The 14,486-nt window shown below is 40.7% G+C and overlaps 1 protein-coding gene across 1 annotated transcript in view; it reads right to left on the bottom strand.

Moving 5' to 3' along the window:
* Window positions 1-14,486, bottom strand: part of LOC126365493 (carnitine O-palmitoyltransferase 1, liver isoform-like) — a 135,260-nt gene that overhangs the window by 24,409 nt on the left and 96,365 nt on the right. The window contains exons 6-7 of the mRNA XM_050008150.1: window positions 6,733-7,024; window positions 4,413-4,534 (exon numbers count right to left, since the gene is read on the bottom strand). Coding sequence (XP_049864107.1) covers window positions 4,413-4,534; window positions 6,733-7,024 — 414 coding nt within the window. The remainder of the gene's footprint in view (window positions 1-4,412; window positions 4,535-6,732; window positions 7,025-14,486) is intronic.

Raw genomic sequence — 14,486 nt, 5'->3', positions numbered from 1 at the left:
TATATTACAATTTTTAAAAGAATCGTATTTTCCTGATAAATTATTATATTTTTTATTTTGTTTTAGCCGGTACTAGGGCCTGCTAATTTTAGTCTTTCAGCCATTAAATATAATTATTACTGGTCCTGCTTCTGCGTACATTCATTATATTTACGTGAAAGGTGAGAACACAATCACAATCTCTTGTTTCTGCTTCTCGAAAAATGCGTGTTATCTCTGAAGAAATGCTGTTGAGTGCTGGATTAGCTACCTAATAAAAATAGTGTAACCTCTGTGTATCTCTCACAGAGCAGAGTCACACAATAAGTATTCAGCGTGAAATTCTAGCTGTATCAAAGCCAAGAGATTGCCAGGAAGTGCTAAGCAAATCCAATAGATTACTAGTAAGTACTAAAACTTCCATTTGATTTATTTTATTTTATTTTACATGTCTAGTTCTGTATGACCAAATTGAGGAGCATATCTCCAAGGTAATGCAATGTGTCAGTACATGAAATTACAACATGAAAGTAATAGCAGGTAAAATAAAATGTTTATGAACCCAAAAAAGTCAAGCCATAAGTTTAAGTAACCGCAATCAACAATATAACACCGGAATCAGCGTATTCAAGGAGCTACTCAACAGAGAAGAAGGAGTGTCCCATGAGGAAACTCTTCAGCTTCGATTTGAAAGCGCGTGGATTACTGCTAAGATTTTTGAATTCTTGTGGTAGCTTATTGAAAATGAATGCAGCAGTATATTGCACGCCTTTCTGCAAAAGATTCAAGGAAGAGCGATCCAAATGCAGATTGGATTTCTGCCCAGCATTAAAAGAGTGAAAGCTGCTGTTTCTTGGGAATAAGCCGATATTTTTAACAAGAAACGACAGTAAAGGATGTATACTCGTATACTGAGAGGCCAGTGTCAGAATACCCAGGCTAGTGAACAGGGGTCGACAAGAGGTTCGCAAACTTACACAACTTATTGCCCAACATGCCCGTTTCCGAGCCAAAAATATCCTTTGAAAATGGGAGGAGGTACTCCAAAAATAATATGTAGCAAAAGTATATGAAAATAAGCAAAGTAGACTAATTTACGTGTCGAAGTATCACTCACTTTCGATACCGTTCGAATAGTGAAAATGGCAGCATTAAGTCTTTGAACAAGATCCTGAACGTGTGCTTTCCACGACAGCTAACTATTTATCTGAACGCCTAGAAATATGAATTGTTCAGCTTCACTAATCATATGCCCATTCTGTGAAATTAAAACGTCGAGCTTTGTTGAATTGTGCGTTAGAAACTGTAAAAACTGAGTCTTACTGTGATTTAGCGTTTGTTTATTTTCTACAAGCCATGAACTTATGTCATGAAAACCATTTGAAACAGAGCCAATGTTGCACGCAACGTCCTTTACTACCAAGCTAGTGTCATCAGCAAAAAGAAATACACTCCTGGAAATGGAAAAAAGAACATATTGACACCGGTGTGTCAGACCCACCATACTTGCTCCGGACACTGCGAGAGGGCTGTACAAGCAATGATCACACGCACGGCACGGCGGACACACCAGGAACCGCGGTGTTGGCCGTCGAATGGCGCTAGCTGCGCAGCATTTGTGCACCGCCGCCGTCAGTGTCAGCCAGTTTGCCGTGGCATTCGGAGCTCCATCGCAGTCTTTAATACTGGTAGCATGCCGCGACAGCGTGGACGTGAACCGTATGTGCAGTTGACGGACTTTGAGCGAGGGCGTATAGTGGGCATGCGGGAGGCCGGGTGGACGTACCGCCGAATTGCTCAACACGTGGGGCGTGAGGTCTCCACAGTACATCGATGTTGTCGCCAGTGGTCGGCGGAAGGTGCACGTGCCCGTCGACCTGGGACCGGACCGCAGCGACGCACGGATGCACGCCAAGACCGCAGGAACCTACGCAGTGCCGTAGGTGACCGCACCGCCACTTCCCAGCAAATTAGGGACACTGTTGCTCCTGGGGTATCGGCGAGGACCATTCGCAACCGTCTCCATGAAGCTGGGCTACGGTCCCGCACACCGTTAGGCCGTCTTCCGCTCAAGCCCCAACATCGTGCAGCCCGCCTCCAGTGGTGTCGTGACAGGCGTGAATGGAGGGACGAATGGAGACGTGTCGTCTTCAGCGATGAGAGTCGCTTCTGCCTTGGTGCCAATGATGGTCGTATGCGTGTTTGGCGCCGTGCAGGTGAGCGCCACAATCAGGACTGCATACGACCGAGGCACACAGGGCCAACACCCGGCATCATGGTGTGGGGTGCCATCTCCTACACTGGCCGTACACCTCTGGTGATCGTCGAGGGGACACTGAATAGTGCACGGTACATCCAAACTGTCATCGAACCCATCGTTGTACCATTCCTAGACCGGCAAGGGAACTTGCTGTTCCAACAGGACAATGCACGTCCGCATGTATCCCGTGCCACCCAACGTGCTCTAGAAGGTGTAAGTCAACTACCCTGGCCAGCAAGATCTCCGGATCTGTCCCCCATTGAGCGTGTTTGGGACTGGATGAAGCGTCGTCTCACGCGGTCTGCACGTTCAGCACGAACGCTGGTCCAACTGAGGCGCCAGGTGGAAATGGCATGGCAAGCCGTTCCACAGGACTACATCCAGCATCTCTACGATCGTCTCCATGGGAGAATAGCAGCCTGCATTGCTGCGAAAGGTGGATATACACTGTACTAGTGCCGACATTGTGCATGCTCTGTTGCCTGTGTCTATGTGCCTGTGGTTCTGTCAGTGTGATCATGTGATGTATCTGACCCCAGGAATGTGTCAATAAAGTTTCCCCTTCCTGGGACAATGAATTCACGGTGTTCTTATTTCAATTTCCAGGAGTGTATTTTAGAGTTACCTGTAATACTGGAGGGTATATCATTTACATACATAATGAACGGGAGTGGCCCCAGGACTGATCCCGAGGGCACCCCCATTTGACAGTGCCCCACTCAGATCTCACATCACAGCCCTTCTCCACACTGTGAATGACGACCTTTTGCTGTCTGTTGTTAAAGAAAGAGACGAACCAATTGTGAGCTACTCCCCATATTCCATAATGGTACAACTTCTGGAGCAACATTTTGTTATCTACATAATTACTCGCCTTAGTTAAAACAAAAAAATATGTCTAGCGTTCGAAACCTCTTGTTTAATACATCCAATACCTCTCAGAGGAAAAAGAATAGAGCATTTTCAGTCGTTAAACCACTTCTAAAGCCGAAGTGTAAATTTGACTGCAAATTATGTGATATAAAATGATAAATTATCCTCACGCACACAGCCTTTTCAATAACTTTAGCAAACACTGATGACACAGAAATAGGTCTAAAATTGTCTACATTACACCTTTATCGTTATTTATAAAGCGGCTTTACTACTGACTACCTTAATCGTTCAGGAAATTGACCATTCTGAAAGGAAAAATTAAAAATATGGCTAAGTACAGGGCTACCGTATGCAGCACAGTACTTTAATATTCTGATAGGCACTCCATCATATCCATGAGAGTACTTAGTCTTCAGTGATTTAATTATTGACTCAATCTCCCCCTTGTCAGTGTCACAGAGAAGTATTTCAGTCATCAAACATGGAAAGGCATTTTCGAAGAGAGTTACACGTTTCCCAGTAGAAGCTAAGTTTCTATTTAATTCATCAGCAATGCTCACAAAATGATTGTTGAATACTGTACATATGACTTACCAGTAACAGAAATATTTTTACTACGAACTGACTTTATGTAGTCGAGGTTGTGTTGCTAACCAGACAGTTCCTTCACAACTGACCATATGGTTTTAATGGTATCCTGTGCATTAGCTATTCTGTTTGGTACCACATATTCTTTGCCTTCCTAATAACATTTTTAAGCATCTTACATGATGTAGTAGTATTTACTTTACCCCTCAGAAATAAATCTTAATACAGAGAACGACAACTGCAATTCACAAAACACCCAGTTAGTTGTGAAGCAGGAACAATCTGTAGATTATATACAGCGAGCTCATTCGAAATATTTTTTAGCGAGTAATTAAGCAGAGTAGCCTGTTCAGACCTGAAGCTGGACGATTTGTAGGGGCTATTACACTCAATCCAGATTTCGATCTGCTTATATCTTTAGTGTTTTTGCTCACTGGATCTCTTACTGAAGGTGCTTTTCGGAGGTGCATAACTTGATATTATGCCCAGCGAATTTTTTGAAAAAAAAAGTTGCACATTCGCCGTTTTTTCGATAAGTAATCAGTACTCCCTTTTTCAGCACTCTAGTTTAGATACGTTATACGTGTGACAGACTTCTGCATTTTCAGTCTAGAAGTTACTGTGAATTTAATAACCTTTACGAATATGTTATTTATTTTTTGGATACAATAATTAGGCAATATAACATAAATCTGTGGTTTCCACTTACCATGATTTCGCCATTAGATATCGTTGAAGCTTTGGCCCTACACCATTCTCAAACTCATAAGCTAGTTTCTCGATGAGAGCGTAATGTACATCATCATAGAGTGGACGGACGGTGCGGAGATACTGTAAACAAATTTAATGAAATTTTTTTCAGAGTAATGTCAACATTTATGCTGATAACATATTTAAGATACCTGTTTCTAAGCGAACATAAAATAATGCATGTAAATTGTATGGTACACGGCATAGAATAGATAACTGAACTTTCATTGGATATTATTTGTCTCCATCCTAGTCGCTTACGTATCTCAAACATGGTGTCACACACAATCCATGGCAGAAGATTGTCATGATGTGTTGTCCGAATCACAGTTCTCCAACGTCACAGACTAGTGTGAGAAGCATCACTTATGTACTGTACATTGCTGCTGCTGCTGCTAGTGGCGACCGGGTAAAGCTTTTTGAGTTTATGTTAACAGCCGAACAGTTGCTTAGTATGAAGCACATGGTTGTCTCATAAGAGACCACCTAATAACTAAGAAACACGCCATTGACGTGGGTAGATCTTTTAAGACTCTGCACCCTTATTCGGCTGTTTACAGTCCAGGAATATTAGGCAATGCGTCCTGGACTTGGAGAATATAGAAGCAACTAAGGAACGGCGGAAAATATAAGAAAACGGCGTTCGAGAAGTTTGTCCGTCTTGTAGCTCGGGGTTCATGACGGTAGTCGTTCGTCTTTCATCCTCTCCCGTTTGCTGTATTCCAGATGGAATGCTTTTTCTAAGAACAACGCGTTATCCCCCGACGTGGGTGTTCAATTAGGACTTGGTGGCAGAGCAGTACGAGGAGAGAGGTTTTTCAACCCGTCCGACAGAAGTTGGTGCACTTGAGACAGCACCAGCTATCACCATCATGTCACTACGTTTACGTTCGAACTAATGAATGACGAGGGAAGTAGGTACGAAAGTGACTGTAGCAAGCGTTCATTATATGTAATTCTTTGTCAATTTTACATAAAATTTCTTGGACTGTCATCCTTGACATATTGCAACATCTTCCTCAAACGGCGACTAAAATATCCTGAGAATGTCTCAAAAGTTAGTCCTGTTATTATAAACAGCGGTGCTGTCTTAACAGATACCTGCCAGGTAACTTTTAGTTGCTTATCCATAACAACAGCATAAAAAGAACGGCGTACTGTGTCTCACTTTTGACTGAAGCATTCCAAATCACTTTCTTGAAGCTCCTAGATGAGTCAGTACAATGTGCAAAAGCATACGATCCGGGTCCCATAGTACTCTAATGAGTGCTCTGATGCAAACCAAAGGCGTTATACGTCTAGCTTAACTGCATTGTTATCGAGATTGAAGAAGAAAGTGGGAGAATGAACGAAAACGTAGCTTTTATAACAAACCTGAAAATCGCAAAATATTCTAAACAATAAACGACTGTAGATTTTTCATTACAAATGTTTGTTGGCAGGTGCAGTTGCTGATCTGCTGTAGTACAATTGCTCATCGAAAATCGTACGTCACGAGCAATGCGACCACAATTTGTTGTTGGCTCAATTTTGACATGATGGAGACCGTGGCTCTTGTTTGAAGACAAATGTTGATGGTGTTGGGACAGCAACCAGCCACAAATTTACTCTCAGTTCCTTTATTCAAAGGGCACCGTTACCGGTTTCGAATCGTTGCGATTCATCCTCAGACGGTTTACAAGCTTTCTTTATGACATGTTGTGTAACTTTTACAGATTAATTGTCGTGAAATGTCGGTTTGGAGTGTTTGTTTTCATAACATTCGTCCAACATGTGAAAACATTCCCACTGCATTCTTATTGTTGCACACGTAAATTTTTCTCACTGAACACTTTAGTGTTGGACGAACGTTATGAAAACAAACACTCCAAACCAACATTTCACGACAATTAATCTGTGAAAAACACACCACATGTCATAATGAAAGCGTGTAAACCGTCTGAGAATGAATCGCAACGATTCGAAAACGGTAACGGTACCCTTTGAATAAAGGAACTGAAAGTAAATTTGTAGCTGGTTGCTGTCCCAACACCATTTGGTGATTTTTTATACTATCTAAGATCATCTCGTGATGAGCACACAGTTGAGCATATTCTTCGTTGACCATCTTTCGTTGTCTTCAGTTCACATTCTCGCTCAACTTCTTGTTGATATCTGAATTATGTCTGTTCGGCAAAATTCTCTCGACATTCCTTCTAATATGTGACGAATATTGTTTGTAGCGTAAAGCGCAGCTTTGTCTTTAGTATGTATCTGAAAATTATGCCGATGTAGCTTACCCGTTGGACAGTGTCACGCAGCGCTGGCACAGGTAGCTTGGGCAGCACACCTTGGTAGCTGCAGAGCATGGGGCGCTGCTTGAACGTCAACGCCTTCAGCAGTGCGAACCACAGCTTTGTCGGTAGCGACGGCTTAGAACCTCCTTCTCGTTCGTAAATCCAGCCCTTGTAGACTAGAAGGGTACTCAGTGAGTAGCGGACGCTCATTACCATTATCATCCACAGGACAAGTCCCAGCATCAAACTCGTCAGCGTTTTGCAGGTTCTTAACTGCACCTCATCCTCATGGCATCTACACGTAAAAAAAGAAATATGACAGAATAAAACTAGAAACTGAAAATAATTGAAAGAAATACACAGCATACACTTTTATTTTTTCCAAGCTTCACAACCGGCCGCTGTGACAGAGCGGCTCTAGGCGCCTCAGTCTGGAACAGCGCTACCACTACGGTCGCAGGTTCGAATCCTGCCTCGGTCATGGATGTGTGTGGTGTCCTTAGGTTAGTTAGGTTTAAGTAGTTCTAAGTTCTAGGGGACTGATGACCTCAGATGTTAAGTCCCATAGTGCTCAGAGCCGTTTGAACCATTTTTTTGAACTTACATGTCATGTCCATTGAATGATGGCAATGGCTATGATGACCATGATAGGATGGTTCAGCAACAATGACAAGCTACGCACAGTGGGTTTTATACATTTATAAAACGCCTTAATGCTCAGTCAACAAGTTGAAACCACTTCCAACTTGTGCTGACATATCAAAAATGTGATCATGGCGTGCAGATGCCATGTGAAATTAGTCAGAAAGTCCTGTTGTGTCAACATAAGCATCACATTCCGCTTTCCTCATTTCAAGGAACACAATCTCAAAGGCATGCTGCTGCATGACACACCGATTCAGGGAAACTCAATCATAATTTTGGGGGCAAAAAATTAATTACTGATGTTTAAATTATGCGTCATAAGTCAAGCCATAGCATCTCACAGGTCAGACAGGTAAATGCCTCCCCTCAGGAAGTGAGATAAGGTAGATACTCAGCAAAGTGGTGCACTACATGCCCACTCTGTTAAGTGTCAGGCACGTACATAATATTGGCACAATAATTTGGTATATATTTTCAATTCTAATCTGAAATCAAACACGATAGTTTACCATGTGTTCTCAAGAACCAGTGCTTGCTGCTCAATATGAAAAATGTTTGCAAATCCGTGAACACACACTGTTTTCGAGCATCTTTTAGCCAATGTTCTCATTCATTCTGCAACTGAGTCTTTAACTTTATTATCATGTGAGTTATTGCCTGGCACTTCAGATTGAGTCAAGTTACAGCAAAACTGTAACAAATTGTCCTCCGTGTTACAGCAAAACTGTGATACTGGACGTCAATATAGAATGTGACTACTCTTCCAGTTTATCATGGATTGAATTTTGCTGGGGAAGCATTCAACGAGGTGTCTGAATGTCTGCAGAGAAAAGCAACCCATTCTTCCTCAAGACGCGATGGCAGAGAAGGTAGTGATAATGGACATTGGGGCTGGAGCGAATTTGACGTTCCATCCCGTCCCATAGGTGTTCCATCGGGTTCAGATCAAGATTCCGGACAGTTCAGTCCATTTTAGGAATGTCATTGTCCACAAACCATTGCCTTACAGATACTGCATTATGACACAGTGCATTGTCATGACGATACAAACAACCATCATCTCCGAAATGTTCCTACACTGTATGCAGTTTACGATCTGTAAAATATGTTTATATCCTTGTGCAGTTAGCGTTTTCTTAATAACAATAAAGGTAGAAACCTGAAACACTAAAAACAGCCCCATTACAGTGTGATTAACCACTCCAAATCAATCGTTTCCAGTAACCCACTCTTTACGCCAACTACTTTGTCACTTAGCATTTACTAGAGAAATTTATGGTTTATGAGGAGGAGGTCGACCAACGTAGCTTATTGCTTTTAACTCTTAATGCATTCACTATGCTACCCCTACTACTGGTGGCCCTTTGGAACTTCCCAATGATTCCTGCTGATGATTTCATGCGATTCTTTACGATCATCCTCATCAATGCTCGACAGTCCCTGTCCAAAAGTACACGAGTTCTGCTTGCTCTTGGTTTTCCACTTCATAATTGCATCACCAACATTTGATTTAGGCCACTTTTAGAAGGGTTTAGATGTCTTTGATAGATTTGTTCCTCTGGTGACATCCGATGACTAGACCAATTCAAAGTCGCTGAGCTCTCTTGACCAACCGATTCTGTAGTTACTGCTCTGCTGACAACGCACTATCCTCTCTCTCCTTTTATACTGGAGGTTCCATCCCTCTTGACATGGTATTTTATTTGCACAAACTGCTAAAAAGGACAAGAAGTCAAAAAATACCACAAGGCATGCATTCCCACAGACCATAAGAAAACGCTATGGATGAGAATCTCGAACAGTCATGCAAAACGAATTTCATTCATTTAGATGTCAAAGTTTCTAGAGAAGAAATTTTTACGTTGGTGTTTACATATACGTTCTGCACTCACTCATGTTGTACTAAAGGATTTGTTTTGTTTGCAAGTAATACATTTTCTCTGTCACATAAATGTTGAAGTTCTGAAAATGTTTGGATATCGTCTTCTGTTGAGTCTCAAATCGTGTAACAGGCCTGATCCAGTTTGTTACTTTTTACTCTGCAGTAGTTTTCTGTAACAGAAACTTTATTGCATACAGTACCACACCTTCTCTGACAGCTCACTTCGGCGGAGGCAGCGGGTAACGGCTGTCACCGGTCGGCAGCTCGCAAGTAGATGGGATTGATAAGATACTGTTACTCGAACTTGCAGGACTCATCTGTGGGAGGTAGGGAGTAGGGGCTAATTTCACAACAAAATTACAATTATTGGTAAAAAGAAACAGCCAGTGTAACCATGCAGGACAGAGGTGATAAACCAACACTTGGATCTGAGTTCCTTGAATATGCATATATGCTTCCTGTTACTTGAAATACAGATATTCGACACATGCATTTAAGATTTAATTTCCTTGATTATGCATCCGCTGAAGAAGACATTCCCTCAAGATCATAAACAAAGAAATGTGGAAAACGAAATATGGTGCTTACGTCAGCAATGCAGGACTTACAAAGCTTTCTTCCAGTTGGAACAGTTTCAAACACGTATAACACTGGCGGGAACGTGGAGACTAGACATTTAATGTGAGATAAGAAAATTACTTCAATGCACATCTTCAGATTCTTTCCCGCCACCATTTGCTGCCTCAGCAGGAAGGATTGGAAGTACTTAGAAGTACTCGAAACTATTCAGTTAACTCAGCAGGAGAGGAGGTTATAAAAGCGGGGTTACCACTTGATGGTAGGTACTGATGTGCCATTGTAGCCATCATCCTTGTCCAATGCTTTTTCTTTCAAGGACACGTGTGCAAATCTCCAAAAAAATATTAATATTAGTATTAAGAATGTTACATCTTTCACCTATTGATTACTTGCTGTAACTTATCCATATTTTTTTTTTTTCCATTGAGTGTTGAAGTTTCTGCAGGCAGCTGGAGAAAGCAGTGACTGGAGTCCACAGAAAAATAGATACGTTCACAACGAAATGCAACTCGTGTGGCAATCCTCTACAAAAAGAAAAAATGTAAATCTTTCATCTTTCAACTACTGATTCTACTTCTTCGCGAAACATTTTTGTTGATGGGAATTTGTTATGCATGTTTCAGAGTTGCGTTCCTTTTGACAGTTTCCAGTCCATTCAGACCATGCCATATCTATAAATGCTACTATGATATCTTTCCCAAATCAGCCTAATTTCTGTAAATCAAAGATGCTGTTTCCTTATCCAATATTGCAGAATCTGCTACAGCGGCTGACGTCTAGCACTCGATCGGAACAGCGGTTGGAGATCAGCAGTGGCTGTTGTCCAGTACCCGGCCGAAGAAGAAGACTAACGGAGACCACTGATGGACAGGTTTCTCGGTAGGCGAACATAATGCACATTATTATCGAATTTTAAACTAACCTAGTAACATTATTGTACTTGTATCAGGTTCGCAATAATGGATGGACCAACGCCTAAACAAACAAAATTATATGCAATCAATGCTTTTGCATAGCTAGATGTTGAGTCCATATTTCAATATGAAAAGGAACGAGCATGTGAGGACTGTGGTAGGGAAGACAATGTTCGACTTCAGTTTACTGGAAGAATTTTAGGAAAGTGTGGTGTAAAGGAGACCGCATGTAGGACACTGGTGTGACTTGTTCTTGAATTCTGCTCCAGTGTTTGGGATCCGTACCAGGTCGGACTGAAGGAGGACATCGAAGCAGTGCAGATGCGGGCCGCTATATTTGTTATCGGTAGGTTCGAACAACACTTAAGTCGTACGGAGATACTTTTGGAAATCAAGTGGGAATCTCTGGAGGAAAAGCGACGTTCTTTTCGAGGAACGCTACTGAGAAGACTTTAGAGAACCGGCGTTTGAAGTTGTTTGCCGAATTATTCTCACATGCGATGTGCGTAAGGACCATGAAGATAAGATACGAGGAATTAGGGCCCATACGGAGGCATATAGATAGTAGTTTTTCCCTCGCTCTGTTTGCGAGTGGAACAGGAAGAGAAATGACTAGTAGTGGTATGGGGTGCCATCCGCCACGCACCGTACTGTGGCTTGCGGAGTATCCATGTAGAAGTAGAATATGTACTGGTGTGATAGCTAATAGTCGTAGCTTTAAAGGGCCTAGACGTTTCTTGGATGCCTGTTATTACGTTTTTCAGAACAGAGTCCATCTACTTAACGAACATCTTAAAATCAAATTTTTCCTAGAATGCAAGTTTCTGTTTTCCAAATCAGGCGAAGAAAACCAATCGTATCTCAATACAAAGAATGTGTGTGTAATGCCATCCAAATTGCAGATGGTTGGTACTCTACTAAAGTTACTGACAAGCTGTTAAAGAAACTTGTGACTTTTAGAGAGGCGTATTAGCGTTGAAAGAAATAGCTCAGCTGCACATTAATGTAAAGTTTCTTATGCAAAGCTGAACAAAAAACAGCACAAGGCCACAGCAGATAAACGTGCAGTAATAAATGCCAACTCAAAACACAGAAAAAAAAATTGGCCACATGTGAACAAATTAAACTCTGTTAATACACCGTTCCCTCTAGAACTGGAACAAGTTCAGATTATCGAAAAGCAGAATGTATATGTCTCTGTTAATTTCTACAGCAACCATCATTCAGATTATAATTGGATGGTTTGTAAATGACAAGAGGGATGAGAAAAAATTTAAAGTTATACCACTTTATGTTACAATGGACCATTTGCAAGAAACATACAAATCTGTTGATGTTGCAGGTTCCTATTACAAAAGCAACCAAATGAAGTTGGCTTTTGTAATTTATGCTGATACAGATGTTTTTTAGAACAAGTTACTACTTGCAGTCATAGTAGTAACTGTGGCTCATATTCTGATGAAATACGTTTAACTATAGCCTATTACAACTGTAGTATTCAGAGTTTAAATCGTTTAGAGGTTGCGGTTGAATAAAATTGTTTACTGAACAACTGTATTCAATCGCTGAGAACGTGAAAGAGTTTTCATTGCAAAATAACAAGATGGAAGTAGGTCCCAAAGAGGAATTAGCGTTTTACTTGGCAGTCTTTTTGCGAACATATTTGCCAGGAACCATTTAAAGAAGGAGATATTAAACGTAGAGACCACTGCCATTTCACTGGTGCATATCGAGGTGCAGCACATGCCAGGTGTAATGTACTCTACAGATCTCTCTATACAGTTCTAGTAACATTCCAAATTCTGAAGAATTATGACAGACAGTCCTTCATCGTAAACATATGTGAACAAACGACAACGTATGGTGACAAAGAAGTTAAATCATGTTCGTGTTTCTCTGCGGCATCGAATAGGGACAGATATAAATCATTTGTTAAGGGTACTGCAGTACTGCACCAAGAGAGGCATTGTAATTTTAAATTTAGAATTATCAGTTAACTGAATTTTTTATGTGCTCATTCAAAAATGAGCAACATACCTGTAATCAGATGAACTCAAGATAATGAGGACATGTTTCTCTGATAATTTACTGTTTAATCTAGTTAATCAGAAGGGAATTTATCCATATGACAATATGAGTAATGAATCGGTTTCACTGGAAGATTAATTAGTTTCAACTGAAAAGCTTATTAGCAGGAGAAAAGATAACAGGAGATGAGTAGCTAAGACGCAATATGCGGAATGCATTCAAGTCTACAACACCTGAAAACTATGCTGTCTTATATTTGAAAATCAACATGCTACTTCTTGCTGATGTGTTCAAAGACTTTTACAGTCTGTGTCTTTAAAACTATGATTTGGATCATGTGCATTACATTGCTGCACCTGGCTTGTCATTGGATGCTCTGTTGCAAATTGCTAAAGTAGAATTGCAGGTTATTACCTATATCGCACAACACCACACTGATAAAAGAGGCATAAGAGACGGTATTGTCCATTGTTCTTCCAGACATGCTGTTTCCAAAAACAGATTCACGGCTAGTTATGATGTTAAAATTGGCGAATCTTACATTATATATCAACATATGAGTAGCCATTACAGCTGGACTATGTTACAGTATTTTTCAGTGTCCAATACTGTATGGATTTCTTCAGAGAGTGTTGAAACTTTTGATGTGGAAAAAACATATCAAACGATTCTAACACAGGGTACATTTTAGAAGTGGCTCGAATTAGCAGAGAATATTCGCAACTTTCTTTGAGAGTACCTTTACGTCGAGATAAACGTCAGAAGTAGCATCCAAACCCATGAATTAATTTCGACCTTGTATGATAAAGAAAACTGTTATTCACTACAAAAATGTGAAATAATGTATTCAACATAAATTGGTTTTAAATATATTCACAGAATTTTATCATTTAGATAAGCTCCTTGAAGCAAGTCTTACATTGAGATTAATGCACAAAAACATATGAAAGCAAACAATAACTTCCAAAAGACTTTTTTCAAACTGAGAAATAAAAATTTCTTTAGAAAAACCATGCAAAATGTGCAAATCATGCAGGACACAACAAAAGCTAGAGCTGGAAAGGTGGATTGGAGCAACTACATTAATTTCCAAACCAATTTTTCACAAGAGTGTAATTTTTAACGAAAATTTAGTTGGCACTGAATTGTACAGGCTTAATATACTCTTTTAAATGCGGATTGCATAAGAATTGCTACTTTGTATATTCTGAAAACGTTCTTATTGACTTTCGTTACGAGCCGGCCGAAGTGGCCGTGCGGTTAAAGGCGCTGCTGTCTGGAACCGAAAAACCGCTACGGTCGCAGGTTCGAATCCTGCCTTGGATATGGATGTTTGTGGTGTCATTAGGTCAGTTACGTTTAAGTAGTTCTAAGTTCTAGGGGACTGATGACCTCAGAAGTTGAGTCCCATAGCGCTCAGAGCTATTTGAACCATTTATGAACTTTCGTTACGGGTATATATTAATTAAGTTTCCGGCAAATTATGTAAAACTGCGCAACACAAACATCACTAGCTTAATTTATCACGTTAAACCTCCTAACATTTACGAGGATATCAGGAATGATATCCGTACAAGGTCTGATACTTCGGCTTTCCCTGTAAATAACAGATAGTATGTTCCACTTGCGGACATAAGATATGTGCAACTAATAAATGACGAACTGAGTGGTGAAGTTATTACCGAATTCGTCACTCTACAAGCAAAGAT

Source organism: Schistocerca gregaria, chromosome 1 (genome assembly GCF_023897955.1).
Source record: "Schistocerca gregaria isolate iqSchGreg1 chromosome 1, iqSchGreg1.2, whole genome shotgun sequence".
NCBI lineage: Eukaryota > Metazoa > Arthropoda > Insecta > Orthoptera > Acrididae > Schistocerca > Schistocerca gregaria.
This window is presented reverse-complemented; position numbering and strand designations above follow the sequence as displayed.